The sequence below is a fragment of the Fundulus heteroclitus genome, chromosome 18, assembly GCF_011125445.2.
Source record: "Fundulus heteroclitus isolate FHET01 chromosome 18, MU-UCD_Fhet_4.1, whole genome shotgun sequence".
NCBI lineage: Eukaryota > Metazoa > Chordata > Actinopteri > Cyprinodontiformes > Fundulidae > Fundulus > Fundulus heteroclitus.
Window position 1 is genome coordinate 2,745,922 of NC_046378.1, and position 16,316 is coordinate 2,762,237.

The following is a 16,316-nucleotide window of genomic DNA, read 5'->3' on the forward strand; positions in this document are numbered from 1 at the left end:
AGGGCCAGAAGGTGAGGGACGTTTGTACCTGGATAAGCTGGGTGTAGTCTGCAGAACAGACATGTATAGTTGCATAAAGTCAGCTGATTTAAATGATGTTTGGATCTTTGCCTTTCAGAAGGTGTTAGTAAAAGGTGTCTCATAATGATTGCTCCCCTAAAAACTAGTTTGGCTTCATTTTCGATGACATTTCTGAACACTTGCCTTTGCTCTGCATGCCGTTCAGATGTCTAGCCAGGATGTCTTCTTCATGTCCTCATTTTCAGAGGTTTACTGTAGATGAGATCTAAGATGGACCCAGAATCCACTGGAGAGGACGTATGTCCTTTATGGTCTGGAGCACCTCTGGAGCCTCAGATTAAGACTGTGTTGCTGAAGAGAGGAATTTTGGGATTTGGCACCTTAAAGGTACAGTGGACGTCTCTGGAAATGTAGATAAGAAATGCCCAAGTCACCTTTTGAATAATTGTGCACGTGTAATACCATCCTACCTGCTCCAGGAAATGTTTTTAAAATAAGTTTTTACGCCGGATGCCCCTCCTGAGGCAACGGGAATTCAACCCCCTGCATCAAAGACGCACACTTAGCCCGCTACACCACGGAGGGCCCGTCTCATCTCCAACACACCTAAACAAAATGGCTGAGGGAATTCAGGCTGCAGGACTTTTGCACCCCTGCTGTAAGCCAATGATTCTCAAAGGTTTCACAACAAGTAGGACCGGCACGGTTCCTCAAAAGATTTTACTCTGCATTTTTCTTTTCAACTGAAGTAAAGATCAGTTTGTTTGAGATTTAATTTCACACCACAGAAGATGATGATTCATTTATCACATAGAGGAAGTGCTATCAGCTACCTTAGCACCACTGAAGGTAACCAAAGTGGCACCAGCGGTACTTTTACCATGGCTTTAGGTGGAAGACACAAACTTTACGTATAAACTATTGGAGTGATGGAATCAATGAACAGCATTATCAAGTAATTTACAACAATTCATGTTTTACTCACGACGACAAAGAATGGCAATTTCAGTTTCCTGAGGTAGATCAACTTGAAGGGACGCTCCAACAGTGCAGTACAGCATACTGGGATACCCACCAAAGCAAAACGTAGTGGCTGTGTTTTCCATTGCTTTGCTTTGAAGACAATTACATTCTGCTTGGTTTTGGCTTTTGTCTCCGATTCAGTGCCCTCTTGTTAAACTTTAGCCAAGTCTTTCCTTGGAACATGGATAAAGGAAACATTAGTAGAGGCAGGTGTGGCCTCAGCCGCTCAAAGAGCTAAATGGATCCATATTGCGGCAAAGGGGGAGTTGCTGGACTTACAGCTAGAATGTCAGAAAGTGTGAGAAGGCAAACGTTTTTGTGTGTTGAAGACAAAGCCAGGCACCTACTGAAGGAATGGATGAGCTAAACCGAGTGCAGAGACATAAACCCAGTAGTGTTTGACATTCTAGCCTTTTAACCTACGCAGATTTCTGAGCACCGTCTCATCGTCTGTCATGCTGTTTGCTGATCAGGGTGAAAGTATTGCACATATTCTAGCATAAACCGGACCCAAAGCATGCTGTTGACCTAATGTAGCACCACTGGCACAGAAAGCTGAAGGGCAGAATTCCTATCTGATGGTTTTCACCTTCATCTGGATTCCACAGCAGTGACTCAGAATGCAGGCTGCTGTAATCTTTGAAGTTGGGATTTTAGGTTTGCTCGCTCTGTTAATGCTCCTCTGTCCATTCTGGACTGTACAAACAAAGAGCACGAGAGCATAGGATTTCTCCATGATCCCAGTCTTGTTGCTTTGTGCATTATAAAGCTATTTTTGCATTTGTCTGACTTGTATCTCTTCACACTTAACAGGTCACTGTGTTGCACATCAGCCGTGAGCTCTTGCTTGTATGGAAACAGACTTGTTTAGTTGATGAATGGGGTTAAGAGGCTTTTACAGTTAAGCTGAATTACTTTTATCATAAGAATTCAAATATTCTTGGTAATCATCCTGTACAGTGTAGAATCTTGGGTGTGAATGTCCACTGCTGGGAGCTGTAGTTCACCCAGAGGTTGTGCTAGACTTTCTCATTGTCTGTCATTTTGGCTGACGGGGTTAAGCAGAAATCCTGTAGTAATCTATATTTACCCGCCAATTTATTTTTTAAAGGATGATATAACTAAACATTCAATAGCATTTTTCATTCATTTTAATTAATATTAGGTTTGACCTGAATTGCACACCCGCTTTTGCGTAAACAGACGCTCCTTTATTAACACCATCGTATTTATTGGGCCTTTTCAAGAAACTTCGGACAGTCGGCTATCGTGGCATTTTTCCCAGTGAAGCCTACAAGGTCATGCATCACGGGGGAAAACAGCTGATCGATATGCTAACTCTTCAACAAGTGGTCAGTGGTGTGAAAAGCAATCTGTCAACGTGACAGATGGCCTTCAGAATAGTTTCTGTACTAAAACAGAAAATACTCAGTAAATGCGACCCCTGATTTCACCCCACAGAATGATGCTGCCATTACTGTGCTTTCTAGCTGATGCTGCTATCTACCTTCCCGGCCGTTTGTTTGAGAGGGATCCAACTGCAGTCACAGGACGCCGTCATACCCACTCCCTGTTGACTGGATACATTTTCTCTCTTTATTTTTTTTATTTCTTGCTGTCACTCACTCTCAATCTGTCTCACTCTCCCATAAATTCTTGTACTGGTTTATAATACATCATTTTGTGCATGCCTGCTTTGGATCTGTGCGCATCCTCTCCCTACCATGTTGCCCCTGCCCGTCTTCAGGTTGGTTTTTAAATAACGAGACGCATCCAGACGCCTGGCAGTCGGCAACGTTTCACCATTATCATGGCGGTGGCTTCAGGGATTGAGTGTCTGTTTGTGTGGAGGACTGCGTAGCTGTCTGGTCACTGCTGGCTGACTCTAACCAAATGACCTGCTGCATCCTGAACAGCAACTGTCTTTTTTTATGATAAACTTTATGTTAATCATGGGTTGGTGAGTGTTTGGCCCTGTGTGGCCGTGCAAACATAAAGTAAAAGTGAAAGGTTAAACACTTCTCTCAGAATTGTGTATGTGTGTGTTTTGAGGATTCAGATAGAGATGTTGCAACAAAGCCCGTATGATCAAATCGCTGAGCCATCCTGTGCTGGGAGGAGGTCTGTGTTGCGTTTTTCTCTCAGTTCGAGCTGTTCACTCATAAATTTCCACTCGTGTCAGTGTTAGAGGGAGTGCAACAGCGTTTTAATTAGAAACCAATGGCCTCTGAGGAGCAATCGTTCCTGAATGCTGCATTTTCAAATTAGAGATTCAGCAATCAGAGTTCTGTGGCTGATTTCCGTTTGTTGGTTTTCATTAAGCTCTGATCTGCTGACGCTCGTTTTAGCAGATTCCGATTTCTCTTGGAGATCTATAATGTAAGAGAAACTATGAAAAGATGACTTATCCAGTCTTCCTCCCATTAGAGGTAATGAAAACTGAGGCGCCGTGAGGTCGCTGTGTGTAAGGACAGTCATAATACCAAGGTTTTTCATTGGTGAACAAAAGATGAAACCTCTGCAGAGTTGACATTTGGAACTGCTGTTAGCATCCTACTACAGGTTGCTCAAGAGCAAGAAGGCAGAATTAAGCCCTGGTGTCGAACCTTCTTCAGAAAAACCGTGCTTAAATCTCTGATTTAAGATCGTTGTGGTTGCTGTGATCCAGATGACTAAGAGTTTGCACAGGCTCGTTAGCATCTTATATCACTAAAACAGCCGTCTTTGTGTGTATTCCCTAAAGAGCGGATCCTTACAGCAGCTCTGAGATGGCCATCAGTTCCAGATCCAGCTTGTTCCTAGATAGAAACAGACACATTTCAAAATAAGAGCAACTTTCCTGTACTTTGTTCAGCCTTCCGGTTATCTCCTTCAAGTCTTGCTCTCGCTTGCCCTCTTGCAGCCTGAATGAACCAGTCTCTGTAGATGCTTGCAATAATGCCAACAGAGGGTGTTGCTACGCCTTCCTTTGGTCTATAGATCAGCTGCTCTGCACCAAGCGATGTCACATTTTCATTACAAGAAACAGGGAAGGCTGGGATTATAGCGGGCTGTGGGGGGCGGGGCGGGGTTGAGAAGAGGCCATCTTTTATGATGTTGTTATTAGTCATCATCATCTGGTTTTGTTTGGTCGCCACTGTCAATAATACCCAATCAGCTTGGAGGAAGCGCTCAGAGTAAACAGGAAGTTCCTTGTTTGGAAGCTTAGCAGCTCAGCCTGAGCTCTTCCAATGCTTTACATATACTGTGGATTGAAACATGTTGACAGGTCCGATTCTCATGCTATTAGTCAAATCTGATCAGACATCGTCGGATTAGTTTTTACAAGTCTAAACTTTGGCCGCACGCTGTTGTGTGTTCATCAGCATCTTGAAGCAACACAAGCTGGCACAAAAACCAGCCCGACAACGGCTGTGTGTGAAGGAAAAGCCAGCTTGCTGTGCAAATATTATGTATGCAGCCAGAGAAAATGACACAAATACTACATGAGAGACCAGTTTTCTTTTTTCTTTATTAGGATCTGTTTTGATAAGTTTGTCTAACCATCACTACTACAGGCTTCAGCCCATGTAAGGCCTGGTGGGTATAAATACAACCAGGAGACCTGCTGCTCTAAAGAGGACATGCAGCAGAGAGGGGAGACGTGGAAGAGGAACAATACTGGAAGATGAGATGGAAGTGCTCACTGCTAGAATGATCTGGAAAGTTTTTCTGCAGTTTTTCAGGAAAAAATGTTGGAATGGGAGTAGCAGAGTTTGATGCTTGCAACAAAACGCAACAAGTCTTTACCTGCCCTGCAGCTGGAATGGTCTGTCATCTGTCGCAACACCAGCATTTTGTCGGTTTGATTCTTACTGCTTTTTTTTAAACCTGTTCACCTGCCACGAGTAGCAGAAAGGACAGGTTGTCTACTTTTTGCAAATCTTATGAGTTACCCGTCTCGTTTTGCTCCTCATCGTTCTGTCAAATGACTGCAGATTTGAGCTGCTGAACTGACAGCTGTCTAATGAGACGCTGCACTAGTGCAGTGTTGTCAATCTCCGAAAACAAATTACGTTTAAGTCTTTTAAAATCGCTTGACTCAGAAATTGGATATAGAACGGGGGCTATATTAAAAATCATGTGGAAACATTGTGATGGCAGCATCATGCTGTGGGGATGCTTTTCTTCAGCACGGAAAGGAAAGCTAGAGTTCAGGGTAAGATGGATGCAAAGAGAAACGTGCCTCTCTCGGTGTTGACAGACTTGCAGCTGTAGTTCCAGTGTAAGGTAGTTCTGCAAAGTATTGATGCACTGGGTCTAAATACAACACAACACACACACACCTCACCTTTAATATTTTTATTTTTCATTTGCATATCTCAGTCCTCTGCCTCCTTGCACTACTTTGTGTTGTGTGAGAACCCCCCTTAGAAAAAAGGAAAAGGTTCAATGATGACTGATCTGGGTCCAGATTACAGTTCATCTGGGTTTTGACCTGCAACATCAGCACTTGTGGATTTTAAAGTGTTAGAACTGATGGTTGGGAGTGACACTGAGTTATCGGCCTACTTGACATGTAGCTAATTATGTAACACTCCAAGCGTCCCATGTTCAGTCATTAGATGAGCCTGTCCTTCTGTTTCAGAGCGTCGTTATGTTTAGGATCCCATTGACCTCAGTCAGGTTATTCCTAAAAAGTGCAGTGTTGTGATTTCTCCATGTTTACAGCGATCCTGCGGGTAGTGACCCTGACTTAGACACCTGCATCTGCAGCTCTGCATATTCTGCGTCTAATGCATTTTAACATGCATGCACAGGCTCGTCTTGGGGCCTCAAACTCTTTCACCTTGGCAGTGGCAGCTCTAATACTGTCTTTCTGACTGTATGCTGCTGCACTCTACCGCCCCTCACACACCGAGATTCTCTGCTAACACCGCCCTGCACTTCAGCTCACGGACCGCTGCTCTATGACAGACATGGGAGACTTTAGGAAATGCCTTCATGACCAAAGTGCTGCCACAGTGGAAAAGTGGGTGGGTTCGTGTGCGAAGGACACAGAGCGTCTCCATATTTGGTGTGTGAACTGAAAAGAAGAAAAGAAAAGAAAAAAACGGCAGCCCAGTTTCCTTCATTTTCTTACTTTTAAGCCCACTGCTCTCTTTCCCAGTCACTGAGGCGTTCTGTGCCAAAATGTCACATTGCTACGGTCTGGTACCCACTGACACACCCACTGTGGTTTCTCACTTAGCCCAGATCATCGAGGCCTTGAAGAGAGAAAGCAACCCAAGTGGGAGGCAGGCTGGTTTCAGCGTGTTTGGCCCCTGGGAACCCCCTCGTGTCAATAATCCAGGATCTCTTCAGCCTGGCTGATCCTTTAGTCATTTCAAAAGCTGCAAACGCACTCATTCACTGACTCACGTCGTTTGTAATGTCACACTTCTCACCACGTGTAGCCAGCTTCCTGCTTCATCCTCTTCTTCTTCTGCACTTCTCTCTGCTGCTCTCTCCATCTCTGGTTCCCCGACTCTCGTCTGCCGCCCACATGGCTCGCATTCTTTCGCTCTGACATCACAGCTGCCATGCATGTTCACTTTTTTTTTAAGTCCCATTTTTGATTCGTTACCTCCTGCGTGCCAGTTCAGGGTCCCTTTCTCCCTTCTGTGCTGACTTATTGGATACATACATTTGTGTACTTACCACCTCAGAGGTAAAAGTGCTTTCCTCCTTCGTTTGTGGTCATAACACAGCAAAAGGTAAAAATGTTGATGTCAAGACGCTGCAGCATCCGTTGTCCAAAGTTTTTTTTTTTTTTTTGTTGCCGTGAACTACTTACTGTACGAGAGGAACGTCCGCTATTGTCAACACTGTAGCGTTTCAGGAAGACGTCCAGTCCCGCCTCAGCACAAACGGCCATGATGCCTGAAGGAGAAGGCCAGAAATTGCCAAACATTTCCTCTCCGCTGTCGGTGACGACAGCACTTCTCGTTTTCCTTCCTTTGCTTTCTCTTTCTCGGAGATTTAGACAGAGATTGGCATGTTGGGGATGGGCCGCTCTGATTAGATCCCAGGACAGTCTTCCATCACTTTGCAGCGGACCGACAGCCAAATGCTTCCCAGTACAGGTGTGTTCCTTTGACATCTGTCTGCAGAGGAGTGCAGGCATGTTGCTTTTGGACAGAAGGCAAATATGTTGGAGCTGTGCCCATTGGGACAGGAGTTTGAAATATCACTGGTTCTTTATCTGCCGGTAATCAAGAGGGATAGAAGTAAATTTTGGATGACTGCCGTTTGGCTGTGAATCCTAAAAGATCAATCTTTTATTTCCCTACCTTGGTTTAGCTGTGGCTGAGCAAACGCGACAAACATATTTGTTTTACTGCTCCGCCGTGATGGTCGCGTTCCAGGCTAATCACCGTGGCGCCAAAGATGATTGGGATTTACAGTGTTCTACATCAAGCAGTGAAGGGGTCATATCGCTGACGTCTCCAGCAGCATTCTTTCTGTGGAGTACCAGACCTTGCAGCACAGGGCAGAAATGAGCTGCGCAACCTTGGAGTCAACGGGCGTGCTCAGCGTGATGCAACTCGGAAAGTGAGCTCACCTTTCTGGCAGCTTGTTGTCATTGCATGAATCTACCTGAGGTAATGAGAAAGATGAAAGCAAAACTCACAGCAGTGGTAATATGAATATGAGTGAGAAATACAGTAAGCTTCTGACTTGTCAATAGTATGTAAGTTGCACTATACAGCCTCTAGCAGATGTACTCACACCCTTTGAGTATTTTCTCATTTTGTCATGTTGGAACAACAATCTTTTTTTTTTTTCTTTTTTTTTTTTGAATTTGTGATAAAGCACCCCAAAATACTGCATAACTGTGAAGCGGGAGGAAAAACTCTAAACTTTTAACCAACATGTTTAACATAGAATGAGCTGGTGTTTTGAGACACTGGATTTTGGCTTTTCTTGATCTGATCCTTGTCAAAATTACAGGGAGAAAAGGCTTAAAAATACGTCATTCCATGTGTAACCAATGTAATATACGAGTTTCACTTTCTGAAATGAATCAGAAATACTGTTGCACTTTTGCACCCTATTCCGATTTTTTTTAAAAACGCTCCAGTATGGATGTCTGCAGAAGCGTTTAGCTGCTCATGCATCCTGGTGAGCCGCTAATCAAAGCTTTTGATCAGTCACTCCATTCTCGCTCACTTCCAATACAGGCGATACAGACCCAGCTGCTACAACGCTTAGTCTGGTAATATTGAGGCGTGCACCCCAGATGCTTTTTATCCATCCCCACGCCTTCTAACATGTTCATAGAGACATAACTGGTGCAGAAATGTAAACACATCTCATCTTAGCCTTATTTAACCGACTGACTGAATGCATTACATGGCTTGTCATGACTCACTGATCGTGTTGTAATTTCTGGCAGAGCGGAAGATGAGATTAAATATTCTCAATGTGCCAGCCGCTTAAAGGACACCTTGAAGCAGGTAAATCGTGTAGGCTAGCGACGTTGCAAGCACGGCGCGGCATTAGCAGCTAGATAAGACGGGGGGCAGTGTGCAGCCAATCAGATGGCCCATTTCTACGCGGCAGGCTTTCATTGAGCAGGCAGTGTGGGGAAAGCTGAAGAAGGCTATTTTTATCCAAGTTAGTTCTGAGCAAACTTTGAACAGGAAGTGCAACAGGAAAGAAGAATTTAAGTCATGGGGAGAGGGAGGCATGGAGCTTGAGGGGAAAGTCGAGCTGTTTTTTTTTTTTTTATCTGATTTCCCACGGAGCGGAGATCACATGCAGCGCAGGCCTTAAAACAGTCAGATGCAAGCCCTTTTTCCACAAACCACGAGAGGGCCCGTCTTTCTCCATGAAGCTGCGCGTCGGTTTTCAAATCCAAATAAGAGCAGGGCTTTGCTTGAAGGAAGGACAGGACCAAAGTGAATCCTGTAATGATTAACCCCGCAGTGACCAAAGTTTTGTTTGTAAAGTGGATGCACCTGCCACAGGCCGGGAGTGTCAGAGCCTGTGGTCGAGGTGTGTGTGTGTTGTTTCCATGGATTTATAGCTCTTTGTTGCTTTTATGCCCCATCATTTATGGATTTATAGTCATAAAATACAGAGTACAGTCATAGCGAATATGTTTTTTTTTTTGCATAGGATAAGACTTGGCAGGATGTTCCATCTAGTGCCAGCCTCGGCGGAGGTATAATCAAGGTCATACGTGGAAAACGAAGTGGACGCTATGAAAGGGTTAAAGTCTGAGATAGCGGTGGTCAGAAACAGCCCCTCCCCTCTTACTGCTGAGCTCCAAATATGCTGCCTCAGCATGAAAAGCACTCACAGACTCAGGCCTTCGCTCCTCTGCCAGAAGCGGCCGGAGGCAGAGACGTGAGCTCAGAGCCGCGAGCAAGCGAAAGTTGTGGGACGTGTCGAGTGTGTAACAACTCTGAGCCGCTATCTGGTGTTGTATCAGAGCTCGCTTCCTTCTGCCTAAGCACTGATCTCACGCTGCGGTGAGAGTGAGACGCACGCAGAAAGGGGAAGAGGGAGATTAATCTGGAAAGGATCACTCAGTCCTGCGCCAGGGGCCTCCGACGTACTGGTATTGTGGAGGGGAGGCGCAGGTGGAGGGGTATTATTTCATGTGTCTTAGCTCCCCTAATGTCTGCGGGGAGATGGGCATGAGGTGACCAGAAGAGGGCATTCTAGAGCCTGGAGTGACTCTTCTGTGTGGATCGCATTTCTCTGCTCCCAGTGCTGTTTGACAAGAGTTCAAAACTCACCTTTGTGTGTTGCTGGCCGTTACACAGTCGCTCCGCTTGGAAGGATTATGTAATGGTGAGGTGTTATAGGCTGCTGTCAGGAGCTCCCATGGCAAACGAACACTGGAATCTTTTGCTCAGTTCACCAGCGTTGAAAAGGGCCTTTGTGCTTCTTGAGGAGGCCTTAGTCTTTGCTCTTAGGGCCGAGCACCTTCAGGTAAATTAATTATGAACAGGATAACCTTGAGGAAGACTTTACCCCTTACCAGCACTGACTGACGTAGAGGAGATGTTCAGAGAGAGACCCAAATTAAGGGTTTTCTTCTCCCCGTTTCTTTATTTTGAGTACTCTTAGTGTGAAAGTATAAAGACAAGCTAAAAAAAAGAAAAAAAGAATTTGAGTGAGATGTTGAGACACACGTGATTCAAAACAAGCAGGTCCCAAATCTTTAGGATTAGAGGCGTTTTCTCTCAGATCCACAAGAAAGAAGGGAGGCATCCTAATGAGGTCTATAAAAGCTGGCTCTTCCTGCTGCTGCTGCTCCTCTCTTTGAACACGATGCCTGTTGCAGCTTAGGCTAGACTGGCCCGTCTTAATCGCTTCTCCTGGTGCGAGATGGCTGAGGATTGGTTCTTTCATGAAGCTTCTTCAGATGTTCACCTCAGCTCAGAGAGAGGAAGGGAAAGCAAGCCAATTCCTGTTAAAGCAGAGAAACCCAAACACAGTTTTCAGTTTCTCATTCTTCCAGTGATTGGCCCGGACAGAGTCAATTTACAGCGGAACGTAGAAACCAGGGTTCAGACGTAAAGCACACGGCTTCATGTCCAAGGCTCATACTAGCTTACATGTATGTCCCCTGACTAACACATGTTAATGAAGCAACATGCTTTCATTCATTCATTCATTCATTCATTCATTCATGCATGCGTACATTCTTCGATATAAAAGTGCAAAAACTGAGTGTACTTTAGGGAATGAGCATGTGAATGAATGTGAAAAGGAGAATGTGGTCTAAATTTATCTGTAATCTTATAGCGAGCAGCTGCTCCCGCTGCGTCTCAGGGCTAATGCGTTATTTGTATCTATTGTCTGAACACTGGTGCCACTTGCATCTAAATCAGCTGGGATGCATGTTAAAACCTTTTAAGGGCTGCACAAAATATCACCAATTTTTTTTATCACAATATTGATGTCTGCCGTGTTCATTTGGCAAAGAGCTGTTTGAAGTGCAGTAATTGTTAGCTAATGATCGTATGAACTTGCGTCTTTCATGTGGATGTAATATTGGGCCTGTCAGATGATTCCACCGGACTCAAAGGACATCATCTGAACTGCTAAAGGTCACAGACTGAGGGAAGCACAGAGGGGAAAGAAGGAAATGGGTTTTACCACAACTGATATTGTCACCGCAATGTTTACCGATACTATCTCCTTCACAAGAATTTCAAATATCGTGCAGCCCTGATGCCTAGTCTGAAGAGAGCCCAAGAGATGAAGGCCTAGTTCTTAGTCGGAAAGCAGAGCTTTTCCAAATTAATCCTTCTATTTGTTTCTAAAGAGTTCCTTGTAAATCATTTCTAGAACTGTCTTCCAATACCATAAAATGGCCCAAAATACAAGAGGTGGGACCAAAGGACTGTGTTGCCAGTCACCATAAGTCTAATCTTTCCACTGCAGTCTCAAGTCCAAATTAAAGCCAGTTAACATCCCATCACAAGTAGGATCAAAGTCAAAACATCATGGTACCGGTCACATCCCAAGGGCTAAACCTAGAAGAGAAAAGCAGGTAGTCTTTATAAAATTCAAATATTTTGTCATTCAGACGAGCATTTACCTGACAAAAGGAGGGAAGGTGTCGCTTTGTTTTACTATTTTTCAGTTCTTTTTAAAAATCAAATAACCAGAAAATACAAAATGATGCGTGTCGATCCTGACTGAAAACAAACAGCCTTTATTCCTATAGAAAAAGGTCAGCAACAAGGAACTGCAACAATGCAAAGCAGCATTTGCAGGTATGCTGGAATCATATATGGATAATAATTGGCTCACATTGACAACAGTATAACCAGCTCATTTCTGATCTTTAAATGTAATTAAAACAATGCATTTTTTTAATAATGCAAGAAGTGACGAGGGCACCGCCATCTGCTAGCTGTGCACCAGTCTAGCCTGGTGTGACTCTTTCGGATCAGGCCCTAAGCACAGAGACAGGACTGAAGCACAGAGACAGGACTGGGCACAGAGTAGTCCGTAGAAATGATTCAATGCAATGAAGACAGTTACAGTAATGCTGGTGTATTCTGCCACTGGGGCGACGTTAGCAGATTGCACACATACCTGTCTGATTTAAAGTACTACACTCTGTTGGTCGCAATGACTCTACAGCCACCAGGATTTAACTATATCAAGCAAAAATAAACTGCATTAGGCCTGCCTTGCAGCTCTTGTGCAACAATAAATAAAGAAGTTGGTCGTTCTTAGCTTTGAGTAATTTTTCAGCCCACATGTTTTACATACAGCAGTTATATTCTTCTTGACTTCCTGGAAATGTATGTAAGCAAATATAACTACCTTACATCTTCCCTAGTCCTTAGTAACGCCACTGTATCCCTTCATGCATCTCTTCTGATGCTTGGTTGTAGGTTGTGAAAGAGCTCAGGATTCTGGAGGAGTGAGTCCTTTCAGCTGCTCCCTTATTCAAGGGTCGCCACAAGTCATGATAATTTGCACACAGACTTGGCAGAGGTTTTACCTCAGATACACTTTCCTGACCTATTCTGAATTCAAACCCACAAGGTCCTCTGTTTTAAAATCAGTCTCAAAATACTGAATATTGGTTTGTGGTTCACACTAAGATCCAAGGTTGACTTTTCAACTTTCTAGCTAAAAATACAGGCATCGGATGAGAGTTTTTTTTTGTTTTTGTTTTTTTTTTAAACTATTGAACATTTTTAAGACGTTTTAAGGCAAGTATACCCAATATTTTGTTCACCGCGTCTCTAATATGTCCAACAGTACACATCCCTAGTAGTGGAAGCTCAAGAATCCCTCTGGTGCTCTGATCGTACAGACAAACCCCCACTAATCTAATCGCATGTTACGCTGTATTTAAATGACGACTTCATATTACCATCTGTGCGGTTAGTAGTCCAGTAAGTGTAGTGAAAACCCGCCTGGGTTCACAGTAGCACACGCCCCTTGCCTGTAAGATGTCAGCTGTTATTAGTGTTAACAAGCAGATGCATTAGACCACAGAGACCTTTGATCCGCAGCGGCCGGGCGTGTATGTGAGCATGTTCTGCTGGTCTGGGCAAATTACGCGCCCTCTAATGATATTGATTGTGCAACTCTAACTTTCCATACGGATATAGGGTGTTTGCTAAATGTAGCGAGCGGCAGCCATATTTCTGGCAGGAGAAAGTCTAAGTGAAGGCGAGGGAGAAGGAGAACAGGGATCAGTTTGGATGCGTTCACACAAACACACACACTCTCCTCACCACAGTGGCATCAGCATGCAGTTTCTCTTCTCCTCGTGCTTTTTTCTCTCCAGTGGTGGCTAGAGCCAGATGTGTTTTTACGCACACGATAAAAAGATGTAAGCTCTGCTTTGGTAGGAGTATGCACTCCATCCTCCCCCTCTTAGAGTCTAGGTATCCATTGGACTGAGGAGGGGGCGATAGGGAAAATAGTCACAGAAAGGAAGAAGAAAGGAGGGGGTTTCTGTGTCCCAAAAACACAGGGACTGTTTCCTTTCTAAGGGAGGGAGAGGAAGGCTGGGTGAACGCGGTGGGAGTTAGGGGAGGCAGGACGAGGTGCGCGCCGCGAGTCTGTGAGCAACAGTAAGAGGAGAAGCCATGGCAGCTGGCTCTCAGGACAGAGGGGAGAGCTTCTAAAAACAAACTCTCGGTTAAATAGTGGTCGTGACGCGGCGCTGGAGGCCACATTCCTGACAGCCCCAGGCCGTCGGAGCTGTGGGAAGGAGAATAAGCCCGTCCGGATCACAGGAGAGCCGGTTCGAGAGCCATGAAGTACAGACCTCTGGTAAGAATGGGGGAGAAAAAGTTGTTCTGGCTGTGGTTGCTTCAGGCCTCTGGTTTATGGGTCGTTCTACCCAAAACAGACAGTCAAGCTCGGACTTGTTAGGAGTAACGGGTAAGTGCTCGTCTCTAGGATGGGAGTTACTGTGGCGAGACTCGTGGAGTAAAGATTCCATGAGTTCCCTCACGCTGCTTCGGATTGTGAAACAACCTTGACGGAGCATTCTTGGACTTGAAGGACGCAGGTGAGAATGGAGCTGAGGCAGCTTGTTGCTCACCTGCTCTGCATAGACGCAGTTTATCGCCTTTCAGCATCTCTTGCTTTGTATTTGTCACACTGATGGCGGACCTATTTGATATCTGCAAGGGAGTGCCCTCACCTCAGTGTGTGTGTGTGTGTGTGTGTGTGTGTGTGTGTGTGTTTGCTGTGCCCCAGGGCGAGGCAGTCACACAGTGGTGTTGCGTAGCTGTGCTGCATTCTCGGCCATTCACTGAGCCCAAGAGTCAGTGTGTCAGTGTGAAGTGGATTCCAGCTGCTTATTACTTGGGATACAGTGGGTCAGGACTTCTTTCAGGTTTTGGCACATGTCTCTGCGTCCGTAGGGATTCCATCCGCATCAGAAGTCTTCTCTGAGCCTTCGGCAGGGTATGTATGTGCAAGACGGGGAGCTGACACATGCCAGGGTTGCATATTACACCAAGACATTCTTGGCACACTTGTCATTGTTGCCTGCGAGGCATTCGACTTCAGCTCCGAATGTAGGTGATATTGGGCGTGCCTCCCTCTCTTCGGGCTTTTCTCGGCTGTCACTTCGTAGACTGTAGCAATCTTCTGCTGTCAAAAGCTTTTCTTTGCTGTGGAAGGGAATGTAATCTGGCTAGGAGTAAAGCTTAATGACATGAAAGCCGCAAAGCTGCCTCTCTCCATGGAGTATCGTTGGGGTCAGGTAAGCGAGTGGCTTCTTGTAGGTTGTGTGAACGATCAGCTGTTTTTCACTAATGCATAAATTGTAACTTGTAGCTTAAAAGCGATTGTGTCCTCTCACTTTTTATATGGGAGGAACTGATTCTTCTTAATGTGCAACTTTTAGGCAAGTAGAGCTCTGGTGTTTTGCAGGGGCGTGGCAGGAGGTCTTATCATTTCAAAACACCGCAGCATTTCTTATCAATGTGACTTATGTCATCTTAAGTTATTGCCAGGATGTGACATTGTTTGATGAAGTTATTTTGATGATGTTAGAAAGGAAGTAGTTCTAGAGTTGCCTTGTTGTTGTGACAGTCAACTAACAGAGGTGGATTACACAGCAGCAAAGAGACCCCCCCCCCCCACCCCCCACCCTTTTTAATTGTTTGAGTGATGGTATTTTCAGCAGAAACAGAAATGGCAGCAGACAAGATACGGACAATTTGTAAGAACCGTTAGACCATAGCATCCAGCTAACTGTTACGAAGCTCAAAAAAGACCCAAGCTTCAGCAGCTATCAGTAGAAAGTAAAGTGGGCTGATGTACAGGTATTTTAAAGGTGATATTCAATTCAAAGTCAAAACAAATCTTGTCTGATCTAATCTTACCTGGTAATGAATTTGGCAAGATATGTGACACCTTGATCTTTTTTTGTAAAAATAGAAATGGAAGATGCATTTATTGGCAATAGCACCAGTAGGCGTCAGCCCGTAGGAGATTTTTACGGTACAATAACGTTGAATAAAAATGACACAGTTTCATTGTGTCCTGTTTATTACTAACAAAATAATGCATACATTGATCAAATAGTTTTTATTTTTAACATAAAAGCTAATAATAAGTGGACATTACTGTATTATTTGGACAAATTCACGCAGCGGAGCTGTTGGTCAGGCTAATAATAACTAGCCTTAGCTAGCTGTTATTAGCTAGCCAAGGCTAGCTGTTATTAGCTAGCTAAGGGAGGTTTATAGCTGCGCTGAAGCACATTCAAGAGCTTCACTGACCTTTCTATGTTGCTTTCAAATATCTGTGGTGTACTGTTCTATGTTATACTGACAATTTCAGCTTAATTTGAAAAACTTTCAGCGAAATGCGCTGCCGAGAACTCTGAAATGTAAAATGGTTGCGTTTGTAAATTGGAGCAACTTTTAGAACTTGTATCAATTATAGAACATGTACGTGTTCTCGATTCAAACCTTTGAGGAGGTTAAAAGAAATGCAACATCAGGTTAGAGTAAGAATGAAGAAAAAAAAAAGGAATTGCTGTGAATTTGTTTTAGTAGCTGAGAATTAGTAGAATTTCTGCAGCTGGTCGTGTTTATTTCACCCACATGCCTTCAGGTGGGTGCGGGGGGCGGGTGGGGGTGTAATGTTGCAGCATACAGCTCGTTCCACCTGTCTGAGTGCTCTGTAGAGCGGTTTAGCTCTTTTTGGAGAGAGAATTACTTGCTGGAGGTGCATCGCCACAGTAATAATGCTGACAAAGTCAGCAGGATTGAATCCTGTACAGGTGAGCAGTG

General features: G+C 44.4%; 1 protein-coding gene across 7 annotated transcripts in view; it reads left to right on the forward strand.

Annotated features, from left to right (window-relative positions):
- The window catches only part of LOC105926760 (unconventional myosin-Ic), a 66,405-nt gene that overhangs the window by 15,385 nt on the left and 34,704 nt on the right, over positions 1–16,316 (forward strand). The window contains exon 1 of one of the 7 annotated variants that reach the window (XM_036149514.1): positions 13,594–13,833. The exons of 3 other annotated variants lie outside the window; for them this stretch is intronic. In XM_036149514.1, the coding sequence (XP_036005407.1) occupies positions 13,816–13,833 (18 nt within the window). In that variant the 5' untranslated portion in view covers positions 13,594–13,815. Of the gene's footprint in view, positions 1–13,593; positions 13,834–13,985; positions 14,075–14,392; positions 14,476–14,660; positions 14,777–16,316 lie in introns of those variants that run through there. 3 more of the 7 variants (XM_036149516.1, XM_036149517.1, XM_036149513.1) reach the window with 3 other exon arrangements.